The sequence below is a fragment of the Delphinus delphis genome, chromosome 11, assembly GCF_949987515.2.
Source record: "Delphinus delphis chromosome 11, mDelDel1.2, whole genome shotgun sequence".
NCBI classification, from domain to species: Eukaryota; Metazoa; Chordata; class Mammalia; order Artiodactyla; family Delphinidae; genus Delphinus; species Delphinus delphis.
The window spans coordinates 84,150,696-84,173,134 of record NC_082693.1 but is presented as its reverse complement, the minus strand read 5'-3'; the positions used below and the strand labels follow the sequence as shown (position 1 = coordinate 84,173,134).

At 47.4% G+C, this 22,439-nt stretch overlaps 1 protein-coding gene across 2 annotated transcripts in view; it reads right to left on the bottom strand.

Annotated features, from left to right (window-relative positions):
- Nucleotides 1–22,439, bottom strand: part of STAB2 (stabilin 2) — a 162,721-nt gene that overhangs the window by 76,564 nt on the left and 63,718 nt on the right. For both annotated transcript variants that reach the window (XM_060025489.1, XM_060025488.1), the window contains 10 exons: nucleotides 20,868–20,921; nucleotides 20,503–20,583; nucleotides 18,033–18,185; nucleotides 15,952–16,014; nucleotides 13,241–13,327; nucleotides 12,080–12,166; nucleotides 10,493–10,604; nucleotides 7,843–8,023; nucleotides 5,759–5,852; nucleotides 4,381–4,539 (listed from right to left, as the gene is read on the bottom strand). In XM_060025489.1, the coding sequence (XP_059881472.1) occupies nucleotides 4,381–4,539; nucleotides 5,759–5,852; nucleotides 7,843–8,023; nucleotides 10,493–10,604; nucleotides 12,080–12,166; nucleotides 13,241–13,327; nucleotides 15,952–16,014; nucleotides 18,033–18,185; nucleotides 20,503–20,583; nucleotides 20,868–20,921 (1,071 nt within the window). The remainder of the gene's footprint in view (nucleotides 1–4,380; nucleotides 4,540–5,758; nucleotides 5,853–7,842; nucleotides 8,024–10,492; nucleotides 10,605–12,079; nucleotides 12,167–13,240; nucleotides 13,328–15,951; nucleotides 16,015–18,032; nucleotides 18,186–20,502; nucleotides 20,584–20,867; nucleotides 20,922–22,439) is intronic.

Here is a 22,439-nt window from a genome sequence, read left to right as displayed (position 1 = left end):
ACTTAGATCCTAAAGAGCATCACATTGGAAAAATTGGCCCCTCCACCTAAGAGGGAAAGAATAAGCAAGTCATGGAGCAACCACTTGGTGGAGATCCATGCACACGGCCACTGTGAGTCTGGAAGGCACGTTGTGTAATTTAGAACAGGCATTCCCTCTGAGCAGGCAAATCTCTACATGGACAACCCACGGCTAGTGGCTCAGCAGGTAGACAGGGTCATCATGCAACAGAAAAGTCCCCCCTCCCTCTGGGAAGCTTTAGGTCCACACCAGGGTACATACCTTGGTGAGCAGGGTGCAGGCTGGGTTTCAGCGCGTTTGCCCCATAGGCTGGGTACTTTGTGTAGTACACAAACTACACCACAGAAGCAATGGCCCTGATCATGCAGCTATTAAATATGATGATGATGACGAAGATGATGATGATGATGATGATGATGACGATGATGATGATGATGATGATAGTGGTGGGTTGTATGATAAAATGGGGGAATGTCTGTGCTAAGTACAGAATAGGAACCAAACAAAACTGTAGTGGATCGCAACAAGGTAGAGAAAAATAAAAACCTGTGCATTAAGAAGACCAGAAAGAAAAAATACATCAGCACACAAATGGTGAATGTGGGAGTGCTGTGAATGGTTTTCATTTTTCTCCACTCTTTTACTTTCCCAAATGTCTTCCATTATTAAACATTATCTTGTATTTAAAACATAATTTAGGGGGCTTCCCTGGTGGCACAGTGGTTAAGAATCTGCCTGCCAGTGCAGTGGACTCGGGTTCAAGCCCTGGTCTGGGAAGATCCCACATGCCGTGGAGCAACGAAGCCCATGCGCCACAACTATTGAGCCTGTGCTCTAGAGCCCACGAGCCACAACTACTGAGCCTGCAACTACTGAAGCCCAGGCGCCTAGAGCCCGTGCTCCACAACAAGAGAAGCCACCACAGTGAGAGGCCCGTGCACCGCAATGAAGAGCAGCCCTCACTCGCCGCAACTAGAGAAAGCCCGCGAGCAGCAACAAAGATGCAACGCAGCCAAAAATAAATAAATTAATTAATTTAAAAAAACCCTATAATTTAAACAGGAGTAATCTCTTCAACAGATAACAAACACAGGTTATGGAACCAGCAATGAACCTCAAAGCTGCTTTCACTAAAGAGAAGAAGATAAAGCACACAACGGAAATAAGAAGAGTCCAATCTTAACTGGAAAACGAGAGATGCTCTAAGTCTTATGGATGGACTGGCACATGAGATGCTTCTGTGATGAGGACCACTGCTCTTCAGAGGAGGGGGAAGAGCTGGGAAGTTTCTTCTGGGAAGTGGGGCATGGCTGGACCTTGGGAGAGGGTGGGAGGAGTGGGGAGTCCATGAAAGCTGAGGGTACATGTCAGAAAAATAAACAGAGGTGGGAAACTAGGAACATTTGATTGGTGAAGCGTTATTGAGGTGATACAAGACAACCCATTAAGTTGTGGGAAGAAAGGAATAGAACTCCTATTTATGAATTTTTATCTTTAAGGGTATAAGTATTATTTGCTATATATGCTTTATAAAGTAAATTGGGTATATATATATATTTTTTTTTTTTTTTTTTTTTTTGCGGTTTGAGGGCCTCTCACTGTTGTGGCCTCTTCCGTTGCGGAGCACAGGCTCCAGACGCGCAGGCTCAGCGGCCATGGCTCATGGGCCTAGCCGCTCCACGGCATGTGGGATCTTCCCGGACCGGGGCATGAACCCGCGTCCCCTGCATCGGCAGGCGGACTCTCAACCACGGCGCCACCAGGGAAGCCCAATTGGGTATCTTATATACAAATATATGCACATGTATACAACTTTACACGAGAGGGCAAGACCTTGTAAGCAAGAGTGTTTAATCTTCTGTACTTGGTATTGGGGTAGCACCTCCCTGCACCCCCAGCCCTGACATATTGACCCAAACATGGTCTGTCTTTTAAAATAAAAATTCATGGTAGTTAGGATTTGTGCCTATTTGGAATATATCTACAAGCTTTTGAGCCAACTAATAACACGACTGAGGGCAATCCTAGATATGGCCTATTTTATTTCTCATGTAACACTACAAAAAGTCGTTTCTCTTCCTCTATCTCCCCCATCAGAATGCTTTTCAAATTTGTCTGCAGAAAGAATGATAGAGCAGAAGGGAATAGATACTCTTATGGGTTGAACTGTGCTCCCCCAATCCCACCCCCGCACTCATATGTTGAAGTCCTGACCCCCAGTACCTCAGAATGTAACCTTATTTGGAAAAAGGATTGTTAATATGTAATGAGTTAAGATGAGGTCCTACTGGAGTAGGGTGGGTCCCTAGTCTAATATGACTCGTGTCCTTATAAAAAGGGGAGATTTGGACATAGACATGCACGTGGCAGAATGCCACGTGAACACGAAGGCAGAGATTAGGGTGATGCGTGTATAAGCCAAGGAACACCAAAGCCTGTCAGCGAACCACCCAGAGCTGGGAGAGAGGCATGGAACAGATCTGTCATCATAGCTGTTAGAAGGAACCAAACCTGCTGATACCTTGATCCTGGACCTCTAGCCTCCAATCCCGTGAGACATACATTTCTGTTGTTCTGTGATACCCAGTTAGTGATACTTTGCTACAGCAGCCTTAGCAAACTGATACTGATACCAAGAAATTGTTTTTCTCTCTCAAATGCGACGTGGCGACTCAGGTGAGTCAAAAACTAATTGAATTGTTGGTACTTGCTTGGCAAGACATAAGAATGCAGTGAGTTCTTTCATGACTAGGACTTTTTCATGGCTACAATCCTAGGACAGTTGTCATCACCTCCCCTGGGGCTGATTAACTCCTAAGAAGTAGCTTTCTCTGCCTCTGTCTCCCTTAAATGAGGTTAAGTGAAAGTGACCCACAAACTGTAGAGTATTACACAGTGTTATAGAGAAACAGAGTGTGGTCAAGGGTGGCGACCGAGAGGACAATTCTGGAGTCAGACTGTCTGGGTGTGAATCTCACACTGTAATTTGGTTTCTGTGTGATATGAGCAAAGTATTTAACCTCTCCATGCTTCAGTTTCCTCTTTTATAAGATGGAATGATAATAGTACCTATGTGGCAACAAAAGCAAAAATAAGCAAGTAGGAATACATCAAATTAAAAAGTTTCTGGGGGCTTCCCTGGTGGTGCAGTGGTTGAGAGTCCGCCTGCCGATGCAGGGGACGTGGGTTCGTGCCCCGGTCCGGGAAGATCCCACATGCCGCGGAGCGGCTGGGCCTGTGAGCCATGGCCCCTGAGCCTGCGCGTCCGGAGTCTGTGCTCCGCAACGGAAGAGGCCGCAACAGTGACAGGCCCGCGTACCGCAAAAAAAAATAAAATAAAAAAAATAAGAAGCTTCTATATGGCAAAGGCGACCATCAACAAAATGAAAAGGCAACCTATGGAATGGGAGAAAATATTTACAAGTCATAATCTGATAAGGGGTTAATATGTAAAATATATAAAGAACTCATACAACTCAACAGCAAAAAACCAAACAATCCAATTAAAAAAATGGGCAGAAGATCTGAGTGGACATTTTTCCAAAGAAGACATACAGATAACCAACAGGGACATGAAAAGCTGCTCAACATGACTAATCATCAGAGGAACGCAGATCAAAACCACAGTGAGATAAAGACAAGAAATAATAAAGTGTTGGAGAGGAAAGGGAACCCTTGTGCACTGTTGGTGGGAATGTAAATTGGTGCAGCCACTGGAAAATTGTTATGGCGGTTCCTCAAAAAACTAAAAATAGAACTACCATATGTTCTAGCAATTCCACTTCTGGGTATTTACCTGAAAAAAAAAAAAAAAACTCGAAAAGGTCTATGCACCCCCATGTTCACTGCAGCATTATTTACAATAGTCAAGACATGGAAGCAACCAAACTGCTCATCAGCAGATGAATGGATAAAGAATATGTGGCCTACGTGTACATTAGAATATTATTTGGCCAAAGAAAGAATGAAATCTTGCCATTTGCAACATAATGGATGGACTTTGAGGGCATTATGCTAAGTGAAATAGGTAAGAAAAAGACCAATGCCATCTGATCTCACTTATATGTGGAATCTAAAACAAAACAAAACAAAACAAAACCAAGCTCATAGATATGGAGAACAGACTGGTGGTTGCCAGAGGCTGGGGGGGGCGGGATGTGGTGAGGGTAAATGGGGTCAAAAGGTGAAAAAAAATAGTACCTACATCATAGGTTTGTTGCGACAATTAACCCTTTCCCACTGCTACAAATGATAAAAGAGCTGCAGTAAATTCTAGCCAAAGTACTTCTGTGTCTAGGGGAGAAAACCATCTACTCCAGGAACCCTGCTTCCTCTTGGCTCTCCACTCATCACACCTACCTGCCCGGGGCCGACGTACAAACAGGTTGCATTGTGGTGGCAGCTGCCAGCACTGGGCAGCAGGCAGGTGTTGATCTCTGAGCAATCCCTTCCGTCCCCCGTCCATCCCTGATGGCATACGCAGACGTGGGTTCCCCTGCCAGTTCTGATGCATTCTGCCTACAGGAGGAAGCAGCAGCAACACCTCTGAAACCCCAGTCCAGCTGCAAGATTCCAAGCGCAAAGCAAGGACTTCCAGAGGTACACTGCAGAAGCTTATATTTACATGGAGTGCAAAGGAAATGATTAAGACACACATTTGCATTAAGATCAACGGAAAAGATAAGATGACTTGAAGAACAAATTTGCTTGTTTTTGGCCAGCTAACGGCCACCGTCACTAACTAACGTCACTGCCACTTATTGAGCCAGGGATTGTTCTGAATGTTTTGCAGGTGTACGCCATCATCTTGAGGAAGGTACTGTGACTATCTCTATTTTACAGATAAGGAAACTGAGGCTCAGAGGAGGTAAGTGACTTGCCCAAGGTCACACAGCTGTAAAGAGGCATGAACCCAGGTCTGTAGGATGCTTTAGCCCAAGCTCCTACCTGTACCAAGTCCAGGCCTTTCAGGATGACCACACCAGGAAGCTGAAGGACAGAGTGAGAGGTGCAAGGTAAGCTGTCCAGATGAGGCTGAGTGGGTGGGGCTTGCCCAGGCCCAGTCTGGAGGGTTGGGCAAGGCGTTTGTATCTGATTTCATCCTCAGAGCCAGGAGAAGTTCCCGAAGGGATTTCAGCAAGGGGGAAACATGATCTGATCCACTCTGGCTGTGGCTACAGCCAAGAGGAGCATCAGGGAGAACAGTTATTAAACTGTGGGTAAGGAATGAAGGTGACCTTGGCCGGGTGGTGGTGGTGATATTCAGAAGGTATTAATGAAAGCAACAGTCAGTTTGGGCTATACCCCTGACACTAACAGAACTTAAGGCAAGTCACTTAAGGTCTCTGAGCCTCAGTTTCCTGATCAGTAAAATGGGGATAAACAACATCTGCTTCAATGGGTTGGTGGGAAGAGCAAATGAGATCACTTACATGAAAGTCACTTGTAAGCTGTAATGTCTGAATCAGAAGTTTATTACTAATGATCTCCAGTATCTGATCCTTTGGTTGTGTTTTTAGAAGCCCAATACCCCTGCACATGTGAACCTGGGGCTCCCCCAGCACACATGGACTTAGGAAGTGGAGGCTCACAGAAGGTACCTGGCACCATCTTTAAAATGCAGGGTTCAAGAAAATGTGCCTCATGCAATGAAGTCATCGGACACTGCCTTTTGGAAGGTCTTCCCTCAGGATTTCCTAAAAAACCTGGCAGCTTGGAAATAAAGACCAACACTCACATTGCGGCTGCAGCCCCCTCGGGTTAATCCCGAACAAGGGTCCATCTCTGAACAGAGGCTTCCGTCCCCTTCATACCCTGCTTTGCAAACACAGCTGCAAAGAAGAGTGAGCACACGAAGTCAGCCCTAGAAATATAAGCACCAACTATCCCACCGCTCCCCAAGAAGACCAGCCAGCCAGGGGTGAACGTGTTCACGGCCAGGTGGCCTGACACTTTGCCCTTGTCGGGGGAGCCATGTACCATGGTGGCCACCAGCACTCCCGGGTCTGCAGTCAGATACACCTGGGTGGGTATCCAGGCCCCACCTCTTAGCAGTTATGTGACCTTGAGCGAGTCCCTTAACCTCTGGGAGACTGTTTCCTCACCTGGAAAATGGGTCTAACATCTCCCTCATAAAGCTGTGGTATAGAGTGAATGCACATGGGGCGTTCAGCAGGGCACTTGCTCACACTTGCACCTTCTCAGGCTCGACACTGGGCGGCTTTTCTGTTCTTATGGGGCTGGAATCTGTCTCTTTATACCTCAAGTCATTACCTCTGGTTCAGCAGAGAACGACGCTCTCTTCTGTGTGACAGTTCAGTGATCTGAACACGACAATCAGGTGAGACCTCCCCTCTCTCCCTTCTCTGATCTCTCAGATGTTCTTTTTTTTAGAGCACAACATTCTCAGGTGCCTGATTCCATGATCCACCACGCCCTCAGGCACTCCTCTCAAAATGCTCCACCTTGAAACTTTAGCTATTAGATAGGACCATTCATTCATTCGTTTGTTTGGTCAACCAGTATTTACTGAGTGCCCTGTGATAGGTGCTGGGACGCCTATCACACGCGCACGTCACTATTGCAGCTTCAGTCATACGTGCTTCACAAAACTCTAAATAAAATTATTTTTCATGCATCAAGAATCCTAGAAGAACTAAATACTTTAGGTGGTCCCCAAATGAAGAAATAGATTGATCTGTTTCAACATTGATTTACCTAAGTTTATATAGTAAATACAGACCCAGGTTGATGATCCCCTGTGGGTGATTAGAGGTTTTTAAATTTATTTATTGTTTATTTATTTACTTTTTATTTTTTTCTGGCCGTGCCTCACGGCTTGCAGTATCTTAGTTTCTGACCAGGGATTGAACCCAGGCCCCAGCAGTGAGAGCACCGAGTCCTAGCCACTGGACGGCCAGGGAATTCCCTTAAGAGGTTTTAAGGGCAATTTTGGTGACTTGTGACTTTCGCCTTATGCACTGATGTATATACGAACTCCTTAGGAGGATGCATTTCTATTGTACCACCATGGAAGAGCAAAGTCGGTCTCTGCCCCATGCTTCCTACAGACTGGTGGGGGAGACAGATCACAAACAGGTAAGCAAATGATTAGGTAATTACAAATTAAGAAAAGTGCTGCAAAAATAAGGCTAAGAATTCTACATGTTGTCTGCATTTCCCAGGATATTTTTTGCATGGTTACTGCCTTTGAACCAGATATTCCCAGAGAGGAAAATTTCCTCTGACATGTTCCCCCCATGCCCACTTCGTATGTTAGATAGCATTAAGAAAACAAATGGTGATCCAGTGACCAACGATCCAATTTCTTGTAAGATGCCTTTAACAGGGGAGTAGTTATTAATGACCTTAGGAAGTAAAGGCATTTTTAAAGGGTTGGAAAGTTGGTGGGCAAATCTTCATTTCCTTCACATGAGTGATGGTAATAACTGCAGTTTCCATGACTGAACACCTATGATGTACTAGCCCTGGGGCTGGATGATTTGGCATTCAGTTCTTTGAATCTCCACAACTGCCCTGCTAGGTAGGCAACATCACCCTTATTGTACTGATGACAAAAGTGAGGCTCAGACAGGTTAAGTAACTGCCCAAGGTCACACAGCTGGTAAGTTTCAAAGCAGGGAATGCTGCAAACTTTGAACCCAGCTCAGTCTGAGGTTTTCTCCACAAAAGCCGTACTGGCAGCTGAAGAGAACAGGGCTTAGTTTATGAAGAGTTTAGATATGGGTTGGGTGTGTCAACAGGTAACACAGTGGCCATGGGCCGTTAAGGATGGCAATCCCCCCTCCCCGACCGGCCTACCTTGCTGTCCCATTGCTGTATTCGCAGGTGGCATGGATGTGACAGAACTGCAGGTAGGGCCCACAGGCTGAGGTCTGCTTGTGACAGAATCTTCCGGCGGAGCCGTCCCTGCAGGTGCCGGGGAGACAGGCGCCGTCGCTGTCAATTCTGTTGTCACACGTTCCGAAACTGCACAGACACCCTGGAAGGGAAGGAAGAGGGCCGCTCAGGGCTTGGGGACAAGCTTAGCAATGGGCACATGGGTCATGGAGGACAGGGCCCCCTCCCCTCACCCCCCACTCACTCCTGTAGGTGCAGAACCCGGGGCTGAGACGCGGAAGGCTCTGGACGCTATTTCTCAGCGTCTTTCTCGTGTGCCAGGACAGCTCTCGGTGAGAAGAGCTTGGTCTTCGGGATGCTTTGTGTGTCTGTGTGCGGGGTGCAGCGGGAGGGTGGGTTGTGATGGTGTGAAAGAGGCCAAGGAGCTCCATTTTCACCTACTTCACGGTAGGAGCGTTTAGTCTGGAAATTTCTCGCCTTTTCCTGAAGACATTCTGGAAGTGATTTCTCCTGCCGGCACAGCCTCTGATGTGTGGCCTATATATTTGCACTTCACCCTCCATCACAGCAAACCAATGCTAACTCATGCCCAATATTTGCACACTGACCTTGTTCTAGGCATCGGGCCAGCCTTTAACCTGTACCCTCTCATTCACAGTCACCAGCCTCAGGAGTTAGGTATCAATACTTTTACATCCCCATTTTCCAGATGAAAAAACTGAGGCCCAGAGAGGTAAAACGAATTGCCTGACTTGCTGGCAAGTTCCCAAACAGGGACTTGAACTCAGACCTTCAAATTCCATTTCCGTTAGTGACCATGAGTAACCAGGCGATCAGTGTATCGACTGGCATTTCCACTGTCTGTTATCATCTTAAACTTTAGCTGCTAACTCTGCTTTTGATTACAGGTATTTAAAAGTTGCAACGTGAGCCAGTGTATCAGACTCAGGCTCCTCTGCATGTGGAAGTGAAAAGAACATTCTGGAGACTCTCAAAGGCAGGTGGCAAGGATTTGGGGGCTTAAATGTGATCAGAAATGAAGGAATGTGTGGTTTTGCCCCAGAAGGGACTGACGGGAAAGGGATTTGTGTCGGGGCTTGGAGCCAGCGTCCAGGAAAGAGAAACACAGTGAGGGCTGGCAAAGCACAGCTGGTTTTAAAACAAAGAAAACTTTTCATAAACTTTTAAGGACGTCAGGGCTTGGTTAGCAAGGAACAAGACCCCAGAATGAAGAGGAAGCTCCCCTGCATGAGGCGGTGGGCGGCAACAGACCTGGACAAGAGGCTTTGGGGCGGGAAGCCACCACTGCCGCCCCGGCCTCGGCATCGTGACTACTGGCCTCATAAAAATGCCTATGTCAACAGGCTTTGGAATAAACCCCTATTTTTTTTCCCTCAGAAACCTTATTTTGCAAAAAGAGCATCAGACTAGGATCAGCAGCCACAAATCTGCTGGGCTCTGGTGTCCCGTCCTTCTTGAGACGTAGCCGTGAAGATCAGACAAAGTAAGAGAGGAGAGGGGTGGTGTGTTTTGTAACAGATGCGTGGAGTCAGTAGTGATAGTAATAAGAATGGCTTCATTCATTGATTATTTGCTAGGTGCACGCTCTGGGCTAAAGTCCTCAATTATGATCTAACTTAATCAACAACCTATGAAGTGGGTACCAATACTGTCTTCATTTTATAAATGGGGAAGTTAAGCTTCAATGAGAGATTTCTTCCAAGGTCGTAGAGCCAGTAAGTTGCAGAGTGAAGACTGAACTTCAGGTCGGTTTGACTCCACAGCAAGCTCTGATCTATTCATTTTTTTTTTCTATCAAGGTCTAATCTTAGCTTAGATAGATAGATGTATATTTCTATCTATGTACTTAAATATTCACATGGTGTGATTTTTAAGAACATAATGTGCTTTCTAAGATTATATAACTGCATTTTTTTTTTCAATGCCTGGTGTTGTGGAACTTCCTACATGTTCTATGAGCTTCTGGACGTTTATATCACTGAACTTAGCATGACAGTAACAGTACCAACAATAATAGATAATAATAACAATAACAGATAATAATATTGGTAGTGCATACTAGGCACTAGGCATTGTTCTAAGGCAAGTGCTTTCCATTTATAACTTGTGCTAACCTTACGAGGTAGTTACTATTATTATCCCCATTTTATAGATGAGGAAATTGAGGCCTAGAGCGGTGTAGTAACTAACCCAAGGTCGCACATTTAGCGAAGGGAGGAGCTGATGGAGGAGGACTGCTTGAAAGATGGGGAGTCTGTTTTCTGATATGGAGCCAACAATCACTTCAGGTATGTGGGGAAACCCTAAAAGACTGGTTTTCAAAGTGTGGTCTTGGGCCAGCAGTGTTGACATCTCAGGGAACTTGTCAGAGATGCAAATCCCCAGGTACCACCCAGGCCTCCTATCTCAAAGCTCTGTGAGTGGGGCCCAGCAATCTGGCATGTGCACTGTTTGGGACCCAAGTGCTTAAGAAATACCCTGTGATAAGGGTATTATCACAAGCCAAGGGGCACCTGATACCAGGACTGCACTGCAGTGCTGCAGGGACCCCGGGTGAGGAGCAGAAGGCAGCTCAGGAAGCGACACTTACTTTTGTCACACCGAGGTCCGTATTTATTGGGGTCCGAGCAGAACTGACACTGGGAGCCCTGGAAGCCATCCTGGCAAACGCATGTCCCATTGCCATCGAGGCCGTCGGCGCACTGCAAACAAAGGCAGGGCCCCTGGCCGTCAGGACAACACGCCCCGGGCGAGGAGTCCCAGATGCTTTCGTTTCCTGGCCTGCTTCTCTGACTCAGATTCAATTCTGCTTGAAATGACTCTTTGGGGCCCCCTGTGGAAAGTGGAGTCATGGATATCGGGTAGGAAGCTAAGACAGTGACATATGGGTGTCCCGAGCCAGGATTCAGAACTTCACAGGAAGTCATTTGGTCAGGGAGGGGAGGGTATCACAGTGGTGAAATGGAACCTCTAAACAATGCTTAAGGGGCAGCCCGATAAACCACTGACCTTCAGAATGAAGGCAGGCCTTTCTCTCCAGATGCTCACACGCTCAGCTATGTGACTCCAAACGGCAGTGTCTTCCCCTTCAGTGTGAGCATTTTACCCCTCATCTCCCCAGCTATTTCAAGGTTAGATTTGTACTGACTGACACGTATCAGAATTGGGCTTGGGTCCCGGACCACCCAGGTACAGTAGTTAATTTGTAGCAGCTTCGCCCTATCCCCCTGGCCTGTGTGGCGTCCCCACTTGGTGGTCATGCAGTTTTTCCTTCCCCTTGAAAGAGGCATGTTTTCGAGGTGGATTTCTTATATGTGCAGATCCAGAATTTCCCCATATGGACCACAGCTACTATTACCTTTGTATGTTTAGCCCTGGCCTCCACGCTAGGTGAGTTCAGTTTTGGCTCTTACGTTTCATAGGTTTTGCAGATGGGCTAACAAAAGCATTCAGGACTTCCCTGGGGGTCCAGTGGTAAAGAATCCGCCTTCCAATGCAGGGGACATGGGTTCGATCCCTGGTCCAGGAACTAAGATCCCACACGCGGTGGGGCAACTAAGCCTGTGCGCTACAACTACTGAGCTCGCGCACCTCAGCTAGAGAGCCTGCATGCCACAAACTAGAGCCCACGCGCCAGGGAGCCTGAGTGCCACAACTAGAGAGAGAAAACCTGCACGCCACAGCTAGAGAGAAGCCCATGCGCTGCAATGAAGATCCCGAGTGTCGCAACTAAGACCCGAGGCAGCCAAAAAAAAAAAAAAATCTTAATGAAAGCATTCACTGAGCAGTGCTTTTTTTTTTTTTCCCCTTAAGAATAGTAAAATCTCGGCCCTAAAAAGACTTGGAGATCAATGCAGGCCAATCCTGCTATCCCCCACACAGGGAAACTGGGGTCCAGAGAGCCTTGCTGAGTTGCTCAAAGTCACGCCATCAGCAGTAGGAAAGCAGACCAGAAGCGACATCACTGGACACCCTGCCCCCTGCCACTCCCCCAGGCAAAATTCCTTCTCCTGCAGACACCCTCTCTTCTTTTAGCAACTGAGCTGTTTCTTTTACTCCCTGGGAACAGTGACTGGCATTGTACCATTTCTCAGTTTAGTGGTTTTAAAAATTACTTTTCGACTTAACACAGGTCAACCTCAGCATTTGTGAAAAAGCAAGCCTCAGTCTTTATCACCTGCCCATTCCCGGAGCACGGATTCGAGAAGCCTCCTGGACACTGGTTGCAGTCGGGCCCGTAGAAGCCGTGGCAGCACTTTGGTACCTGAGAAACAAAATGTGTGTTGCCTTTTGGAATCCCAGGCAGAGCGCCAGTTCCTCAAAGGAAACATCAATACATTTTAATTTCCGTTACGATCTCAAGCAGTGTCAGCCCCCTCCCACCCTTAGGAGCACGACTTCTTCTCTTGCAGATGACGGCGTGGCCTGTGCTCAGCCACCTGTTCACCACCAATCTCCTGAGGGCCGCCCCAGGCTGCTGGCTCGGCCCTGGTACTGTGACAGCAAGACAGACAAAGGCTTGGGCTCATGGAGCCCGTGTTCCATCTAGTCAGGGAAGAGACGATACATTTAAAAAGGAAAAAAAGAGGATTTCAGATAGCAGTAAATGCCGGGAAATCAAAGTGCCGTTACCAAGTGGTGGCAGGTGGGAGCAGAGGTGTGGGGAGATTGGCGGGGGCACTGTGGACTGGGCGGTGACGGAGGAGATGAGGGTCGGATGGAGACTTGAGAGGTCAGTCAGCCCCAAGAAAACCTGGAAGAACATTCTTCCAGGAGGGAATGGCAAAGGCACACCCACTGAGGTAGAAATGAGGGTGAGAGACAGGCCAGGGACACTGCAGAGGGTGGGCCGTGCATGGTAGTGTCAAGGGTGTGGGCTCCATATTAAGAGTGATAGGGGGCTTCCCTGGTGGCGCAGTGGTTGGGAGTCCGCCTGCCGATGCAGGGGACACGGGTTCGTGCCCCGGTCCGGGAAGATCCCACATGCCGCAGAGCGGCTGGGCCCGTGAGCCATGGCCGCTGAGCCTGCGCGTCCGGAGCCTGTGCTCCGCAACGGGAGAGGCCACAACAGTGAGTGGCCAGCGTACCGCAAAAAAAAAAAAAAAAAAAAGAGTGATAGGAATCATGGGATGAATGGATGCAGGGAGGGGGTGACCTGGCCGCTGTGTGGGGACTCTGCCCTTCCCTTCCTTTGCAAGAAGACATGGTCAACCTGTGGGTCAACCCAAAGGCAACCTGTGACTCACAGACCCTGGGGCCCAAGAGCCGCCCAGCCCTGTGGGCTTCTGTGTAGGCCCTGGTGGCCTGGCTAAGGGCCCCGGCCACACACAAGCCTCACCTTCACGGTGGCATTACAGTATCTGGCACAGCCATTCTTCAGGCTCCTGACTCGGCCAGTGTAGACACATTTGCGTATGAAGAGTGTCTGGAAGAAAGCCAATGAGGAAGAGCATCGCAGTCTGCATTTTGAGGTCCTCTGGGCATGACTCGGCTTCTGCAGGCACTAGACAATCGACTTCTGTTTTACTGTCAGCGCTAGGGAAGAGTGCCAGAGCACAGAGCACACACAGGGCCCAGGCAGAGCCGCCACCCTGTTAAGCCTCTGTTTCCTTGTTGGAAGAATACAGGCCAGGGTTTGCACGACGCAGGGCATACGTACCCTTCCGTCCCTTCTCATGCCCTGGAAGACATTGTTAATCAATCAGGGAACATGTTCCTGTGCATCCAGGATGTGGCTTAGCCTCCCCTTCCAAGTAATAACCATCCCTAACCACTTCCTATATAGACATTTTGGAGCCATTAGAGATTTTCCTCCTAATTTGTACAAAGCTCCACCACAAAAACAGTGAGAGTCTGAGTTTTCCTCTTAGGAATTGTGGGGTGTAGGGGCAGATTTCTTTCTATTCTCTAACCTCTGATACCCACTCAGAATTACGGAGAACTACCATTTATTGAGAACCTACTAGGGTCAGACGCATGGCCTGTATGAGGTCATCAATCTTCAACTCCATGTGGATCTTTCTCATCCCTTTTTTATAGATGAGGAAACTGAGGCCTGGACGGGTTAAATCCTTTTTCTTAAGAACACTGATAGTAAGCGGCAGGTCGAGAGACTGGATCTTACCACCTCCTAACTTTAGGATCTCAGAGGCAAGTCATGCTGTCTTGTGGGCCTCAGCTGCCTCATCTGTGAAATAGGACAAAAAGGCTGAGCTCAAGTTCTGTGCTGAGCATTTCGTCCATGGCTCAAATTTTATGTTAGATAAAAATGGATACGGAGGTACTCCTTCATCTCAGGCTCCTACCTAAGGAGAGAGCAGTGAAAACCATGGGCAGTAAAATCCTAAAATCTTAAATGTCCAAAGGAATTCTGAGGTCGATGAGGAAGGACTCTTCAACCCCCTTGTTGGCTGTCAGGAAAATTAGCCAAGTATAGACCATGGGAGCACGGGAGGGGCAGCTTAGGTGTTCTGTTGGCTCTGACCCATGTGTCTCATTTTTTCCTTTCCTCTCTCCCTCCTCCTTTGGGCTGAGGCAATGTAGGATCGTGGTCGGCGTGTACCAGCTGTGTGACCTTGTGGAGGGCTTTTATGTTTCCTCGCCTTAGTTCCCAGGTTACACTCTGGTTATAACGTGCCCCCCTCGTAGGTTTGCTGCACGATGCACTTAGAACAATGTCTGGCACACAGCACTCACTGGGATGCCAGTCACCAGTTTCCTCTTCCCTTCTCCCTGTCCATATTCCCTGGTCGACAGCATCCTGCAGGACTCAGGGGTGAAGGCTTCACTGAGCAAAATAAATATCTGAACACCTGTGCCTATTTAATTTTAATGTTTTTCTTCACGAAATGCTCCACAATAGGATGGTGTTAAAAAAAACTCATCACCTTCTTTATAATAGCAATCTATTCTAGTGTGGAATGAACTGGCTGGTTGGGAAGTTCTTTCTTAGGATGAAGTTACAGGCAGGAATTTCCATCACCAATCTTACCTTAGAACACGTTGCTTTTGCTACCAGTAGAGTATTTACTTGGCATATAAATTATGCCAAGAAAAATTGCCTGTTTCCCTTTTTAGATTAGAGCTTCTCAAGACCAAAACAAAACAAAGCAATATCTTATTCATCTCTATGCTCCCTGAACCAGATCTATAATCCTCAATAGACGTGTGCAGAATTCTATCAAGCTTGACAAGGTTTTGATGGTCCTAGTGTCATTTTTCTTGATATTTCTTGTATTTCTCTCCAGAATGATGCTTGGGGAGAGCAGATACAAATGAAGGGTAGCAGAACATGCCACACCCACACGGGCCACTTTGGCATATGGATTATTTTGTGCTAAAGGCACTTGAAATATAGCAGATACGAAAAACCAAAAAACGTGTATACGTTTAAGATGTACAACATAGTAATAATGATTTGAGGTAGGTATCTATTGTGAAATATATTTCACATTTTAGTTACTTTTCCACAGTTACCTGTCTTTGCTCAACACACTATATAAACACTTGGGTTTTGCTGTTTCTCCAGGTCTTCATTCTCCTATGGGAGCTCTTATGTATGTGTAAAAACCTGTGCTTTTCTCCTGTTAATTTGTCTTATGTCAACTTAATTCTCAGGCCCAGCCAGAGACCGCAAGAGGGTGAGGGTAGAGCTTTGCCTCTCTTATGCAAACACTGGGTTTTATTTCATAGGGCAAGTAGAGAGGGAACATTTACTGAGTGGCTATTTGATTCAGGCATTGCACTTGGAGTTTTATCTGTGCTGCTGCTGCTGCTGCTACTGTTGTTGTTGTTATCATTACCATTTGTGGATAAGAAAATTAGAGTAAATATGTGAAGCAACTTACCTTGGATAAATGAGCAAGGACTCAAACACAGATCTGTGGGCTGTCTTTCTACCATCCCCCCAGATATAGTAGGCTAAGAGCTAACCTTACGTTATCCCAGTTGGAACGAATATCTTTTAAGAGGGGAAGATGGAAAGGATGAGAAACCACACCAGCGGGGTTGCTTGGGTGACGTGTGCTTCCCTGAAGCTGTCACACTCACTGTGGGCTCAGAGTCGGCAGGGCATTTGCTCCAATACACCAGGGAACAGCTCACACAAGTGCCCTGGAAGGAAAGACTGCAGGTCAGTACAGGCGTGTCTGTAAGAAGGAGGGGCAGGCCACGTGTCTGGCCTCATGCATCCTCCCTGTGAAGGGGTCCCACTAGTGTACCACTCTTGGCCTCTCTCCCCGCCCCTACTGCCTCCTCACCAGAGAGAAGGAACCTGGGAGAAGGAAGTGGGCCCGCTCAGAGCAGCCCCTTCCTCATCCTCTTTCAGGGTCTGACAGGCCTCAGGCTTCTGGTCTGAGGGGACACTGCAGTTGCCCACCTGTGCCAGGTGGCATTGGCCACACACTCAAGTCCCTGTTCTCCAATTAGCTTAGCAGTAACGAGGCTGAACATTGACTCTCTGCCTTTCAGTCTCCTGGGCTTCTTCCTCCATTGGTTCTGAATTCAGGAGGAAGAAAAGGGGTGCGTGTCTCCAAATCGCTCCAGATCTATTCTCTGACCTTCTCTACTGTGCTCTGCGCTCCAGCAGGTAAACCTTGAAGGATGGTCTCTTGGGGCCCCTTGCCAGTTTCCAACTGGTCTTGGTGAGGTACCGGTAGTATATTGGTGCGTAGGGGGAGAACGAGGTCAAGGTATTTCTCTCCTCTCCCTCTCTGCTCGAGCACCGTTCCTACAGCTGCTGATGGATACCTCTTCTTCCATTCTCCCCACTCTCACTGGTTCAGGTAACTCCACCCCCTCCCCACCACTGACTCTCTGGTGGTAATGGTTTCCTGCCAGAGCTTCTCCTTGGATGCCCCGGCATCGTGTGTTTGCTTCCTCAGCCCTGCCCACCCCTCTGTAGCAGCTTCTTCATTAAAGTCTCTTAATTTGAACCCTTGGTATAAATTCTGCTTCCTTCAGGGACCCTAACTAGTACAGAGACTTATTAAGGAAGCCTGTAAGATTCAAACATACATGCCCAAAGGCAGCTATGGGTTCAGTCTGCTGAAAACTGAGACTTCTAGAAGAGACCGGCTGCTTCTACTGTTTACTAGTTCTCAATACTTTCCAGAGAATACATTTGTCCGTTTTTTTTTTTTTTTTTTTTTTTTTTTTGCGGTACGCGGGCCTCTCACTGCTGCGGCCTCTCCCGTTGCGGAGCACAGGCTCCGGACGCGCAGGCTCAGCGGCCATGGCTCACGGGCCCAGCCACTCCACGGCATGCGGGATCTTCCCGGACCGGGGCACGAACCCGTGGCCCCTGCATCGGCAGGCGGACTCTCAACCACTGCGCCACCAGGGAAGCCCCATTTGTACTTTTAATAGACCTAATGGAAACCACCCTAAACCACACAGAGCAGACTCATTTGACTTTAAACCCAGAGAAAACAGTAAAAGAAGACCTCAGTCTAAGGCAGCTATTGGGAAGCCCTTCTTATTTAACCAAAATTTTTTTGGTTGTGGCTCAAACCCACATCTTAATTCTTTTCTTTGGGGAGATGGAGAACAAGTTCTTGAACGACCTGCAGAAAAGACTCACTAGGAGTCAATAATTAGACTTGCTCAGAGCTCCCCGCCCCACCCCTCCCTGAGCAGCTGCCGTTCAAGCTCAGGGAAGGCAGTCTGGAGGACAAGGGCAGCCCTAACTCCCTGCCTTGTTGCAGGGTTGCTCTGTTCCTGGTTGTTCAAAATCTTGTTGAGTTTTAGTTGCTCTGATTAAAACCAGCTGAGCCAAAAAGTTGCAATGGAAACAGGAAACCTTGATTTTGGACTTCTAGCTTCCAGAACCGTGAGAGAATACATTTTTGTTGCTTTAAGCCACTTGGTCTGTGGTAACCTGTTAAGGCAGCTCTAGAAAACGAATATACCAGGGTAGCAACTATCAGTTTGGAAATTCCCCCAGGAACTTTGGTTCACGTTTGAGGAGACATGACCTCCGACCCTCCTGCCTCTTCACAAAGACGGAAAGGCCTCCCGAATGAGGCTCAAGTGTGAAACTATCCTCGTCAGCTCCCTCAGAATTGTGAGGAGAGAACGGTCTGCTCTGTGGGGCTGTTCAGGGTCCTCGTGGAGCTTCCTAGTTTTCTTACCAGTTTCATCTCTCTCTTTGTTTCATCACATCGGTGGGGCAGGATTGGGACGATGGAGGGAGGAATGAGGACTCCAGTCAGTGTGTAAATCCGGCCGTTTTTGGCGACAACCTCCATTTCTTCCATTGCCACATCATTTGCCAGAATCTGTCCCTGGAAGGAAGCAACGGCATCTTTCATCCTTCTGTACTGAGGAGCGCCAGAGGTCCCTGCGCAGAGCTGAATGGCGGCGACCTCTCGAAAGAGGCTTCAACTTCACTTAACCTTCCACTGAGTGGAAGATGGTGATTGGAAGGGCTTGGCTGACAGGGAAAGATGAACCTGTTGAATGAATTCTTGACTGACTCCGAGCAAGGATGTCCTTGCGGATATGGTCCTTGCCGGTGCCGGACTGGGGAAGAGGCATAACTATTCCAGCTCTGCACTATGTTTGCTAGGAGACCTTGGGCAAACTGTTTTAGCCCTGTGGTGAAATGGGGATCCGTTCATTCAGATACATTTAGTGGCCTTGTGCTAGACTCTGCTTTAGGGTCTGGGCAGATATCAGGGAACAAGCCCAGACAAGTTCCTGCTTATGCTGTAGGCGAGGGAGCAGAAAATGAACAACTCAGCAAAGAATTCTGATCTCTACTTTCCTCCCAAATCTGCTCCCCCAGCAATATTAATGGCAGCGCCATCCTTCCGGTGGCTCCAATCAGAAGCTCAGGAGTCATCTTTGGCTTCCTCCTTCCTCATCCCCCATCCAATCCATCAGCACCTTCTGTTGATCTGCCTTTCAAAATATCTTCAGAATTCAACCACTTCTTACCATGTCTCTGCTACTACCCTGCTCTGAGTCACCATCATTCTTATTTTATACGTTAAAAAAAATTTTTTATGCCATTTCTAAAGGTTACTTTCTATTTACAGTTATTAGAAAATATTGGCTCTATGCCCCGTGTTGCACAATACTTCCCTGAGCCTACCTCACACCTCGGCCTGTCTCCCCACTAGTCACCATCATTCTTCTCTGAGTTATTACGTTCACCTCCCAACCAGTCTCCCAAAACGTATGTCTGATCATGTCATTCCATTGCTCAAAATCCTCTAATGGCTTTTTATCTCATTCAGAGTAAGAACCTACATCCTGACCCCAAGTTCTTAGGCCATGTGTGACCTGACCCCACCTCTCCTCCCTCCTACCGCCTTGTCCTCCTCCTACCTCTCTCCTTTCCTCCCTCTGTTCTGGCCCCGAGGACCTTGCTGTTCCCCAACCCGATCTGCATGTGCCTTGCTTCGCACTTTTTCACTTTCTGTTTCCTGTCTCTGGAATGCTCTTTCCCCAGCTATTCACATTGCCTGTTCCTTCATTTCCATCAGGTCTTTGCTCACATATTTTCTTCTCCATAAGGATTTCTTAGACACTTTATCTAAAACATCAGCCCCACTCCCACTTTCTAGTTCCCATCCTTGCTTTGCTGTTTTTTGCCTCAGCACATACTACTCTCTGATATATGATATATTTAACTCATTTATTATCTATTGTCCTATGTACTAGAACGAAAGTTCCACGCAACCAGGGACTTTTATCTGTTTGCTTATTGGTCCAACCTTGAGGGCCTAGAATGGTGTCTGACACATCTGAGGCACTCAGCAGAAACTTGCTGAGAGAATTCCCTGGTAGTCTAGTGGTTAGGACTCAGTGCTTTCATGGTCGTGGGCCTGGGTTCAATCCCTGGTTGGGGAACTAAGATCCCACAAGCTGTGCAGCTTGGCCAAAAAAACAAAACAAAACAAACAAATAAAACCAAAACAAACAGGAACTTGCTGAAAGGACGAGAGGGCATCATCATCACAATCCAAAGTGAATCAACAGGAGACATAATCTCTATGCTGCCATATTTCTGCTGATATTACAACCCTGAGAAGTTAGCAGAATAATACTTTGAGTTTCTTACATAAACTCAAAGTTTGAGTTTCTTATATAAATCATGTTCCCTCCCACCTCAGGGCCTTTGCACCTGCTCTCCCTTCTGCCTGGAACTCTCTTCTACTCATCTCTGCCCAAGTTCACATTACTCATCCTTTGAAGCTTGGCCAAAGCATCCTCTCCTGACTGAGGACTTCTAGATTCCCAGATCTGCTTGGTCTCCTTCCGCTGTGAGCTCCCACAGCCCTCTTAACTTCCTCTTGGGGCCCCTGTTTATAATTGTAATTAAATAATTAACTGGTCACTAATTAGTTGCTTAAAGTTGTTTTTCTTGCTGGGATGTAAGCCTGCTTTTTTCACTGCTTTATTCTTGGCTTCTAGTTCAGACTCACACATGGAGCTGCTCAGTAGGTATTTGCTGAAAGACATAACAAATGAATGAAATAATCATAAAGAGTCGAAGCCTGTGAATTAGTGTCGAGGTAGGATAACCCAATGAACGATCATAAGCAGAGAAAAATGCGTTTGAGCAATGACGTCAGCAGTAGAGTTTTCACCTACGTTGTTGGTTGTGTTAAACCGTATGATCTGGTTGGCCATGCTCCTAACGTGAGGGGTCGAAATGAGGGCAGCCACTTCTAGCTGCAAGAACAAGAGAACAATAGAGACACTGAGAGTGGCACCCAAATCCTCGCTGGAAAAAATAGCTTGAAAGCTTATGAAATAAGTGACAGGAGCTTTGAGGTCATGCGTTTTGGTGGCTTGGAAGATTTCTTTGATGACAGGCTCATTACTCACTGCTCAGCGTGTGCTCAGAGCACCAGATAAAGAACAACTGTCACACGTTCTCTAGCACTAAAATATTGGAATTTAAGGTCATATATCTTGAAAGCAAGGAAAAACTACCAGAGAAAAGTGGGGCTGACCTGAGTAAAAGGGACAACATGGTATCTGACGAGTTCCAGAAGCTTCCGAGATCCCTGCAATGGAATCAAAATACTTCTTTAGTCACTGAGGAAAACACAGATTTCCTTCTCTTGCTCAAACTTCCTCAAATGACTTTGGACACTTGGTCAAGAAAAACAAATGACCCATAATCTCTCTACTGGGAAGTCCAGGGTGAGAACAGCCCCATCCCCCAAACAGCTAACATTCACCAATTTTTTTTTTTTTTTTTTTTGCAGTACGCGGGCCTCTCACTGTTGTGGCCTCTCCTGTTGCGGAGCACGGGCTCCGGACGCGCAGGCTCAGCGGCCATGGCTCACGGGCCCAGCCGCTCCGTGGCATGTGGGATCTTCCCGGACCGGGGCATGAACCCGTGTCCCCTGCATCGGCAGGCGGACTCTCAACCGCTGCGCCATCAGGGAAGCCCTCAAATTTTTACTTTATGGCAGGGGCTATTCTGAAAACATTATATGCGCATCTCATTTAAGCCTCCCAACAGCCCTGTGAGGTGGGGATACTATTGACTCATTACATGTGTGAGAACACTGAGTTTTAAAGCCATGTCCAAGGTCACAAAGCTAACTTAGGATACAAGCCGAAGAAGTCACTCAAGCTCTCAGTCACCTTGCTCCATCACCTCTCTCCATGTCTAAGGCTACATTCCAGGTTTTCTAAGACAGCCTCAGCTTATGATTCTGTTTCACTCTCTCTAAATAACCATGTGCTTGTTAGACCATGTACTGGTTATTTAGGAACATACAGTCCTTGTTAGGAATATCTGGCCAGGGCTCTTTCTCCTTCTGTGTTCTCATGGTACATGTTCATCTCGCCATCGAGGCCCTTTCGAGGGTTTCTCATGTTTCAGGAAACAGAAGCAGCAGTGGAGAAAAAAAGAGAGTCTTGGGACTCTAAGCAGGATGAACAGTCCCCATACGGGTGCCCTGGAGACAGTGTATGGAATTGAGGAACACAGGGCCTCTCTCTCTCGTAGAAGACGGCAGCAGCAGTGGCGGTCGGCTGTGGTATGTCTGTAATCTCCCAGCTGAATCAGAGCTGGGTTACAAGCTTCGAAGCGCTGAATTCTGCTACTTCAGTGGCACTGCCACGGTTACTCTATCTCGGAAAGGTGAAGGATTACAAATCAAGATCACCATAACCTCCAAGAGGCTGACCATGCTAGCGACATGTTCCAACAGCATGAGGTCCCAGGTGGAGAGAAAGCCCTGCCGAACCTGAGCTCCATTCACTGAGACCCCTCTCTGCATTCCCCCTCGGCCCCTATGCCAGGGGAATTACCTGTAAGTAGAGCGACCACACATCCTGGTTTGTCTAGTACAACCCTGGCTTTTCTACCTATCATCCTGGCAGCCCCATTCACTCTCAGAAGTGTCCTGGTGTGGACACTCGTCAGGCCACCATATCTATACATCACTAGCATTATGTGCAGGGCAGGGTTACCAATAACAATGCTGAAGTTGACCACCAGTTGGCCAGCCCTGGAAGTGATGGTTTCTGTAGCTCTGGTTCTGTTACCGTGAGACTCTGAGCAAATC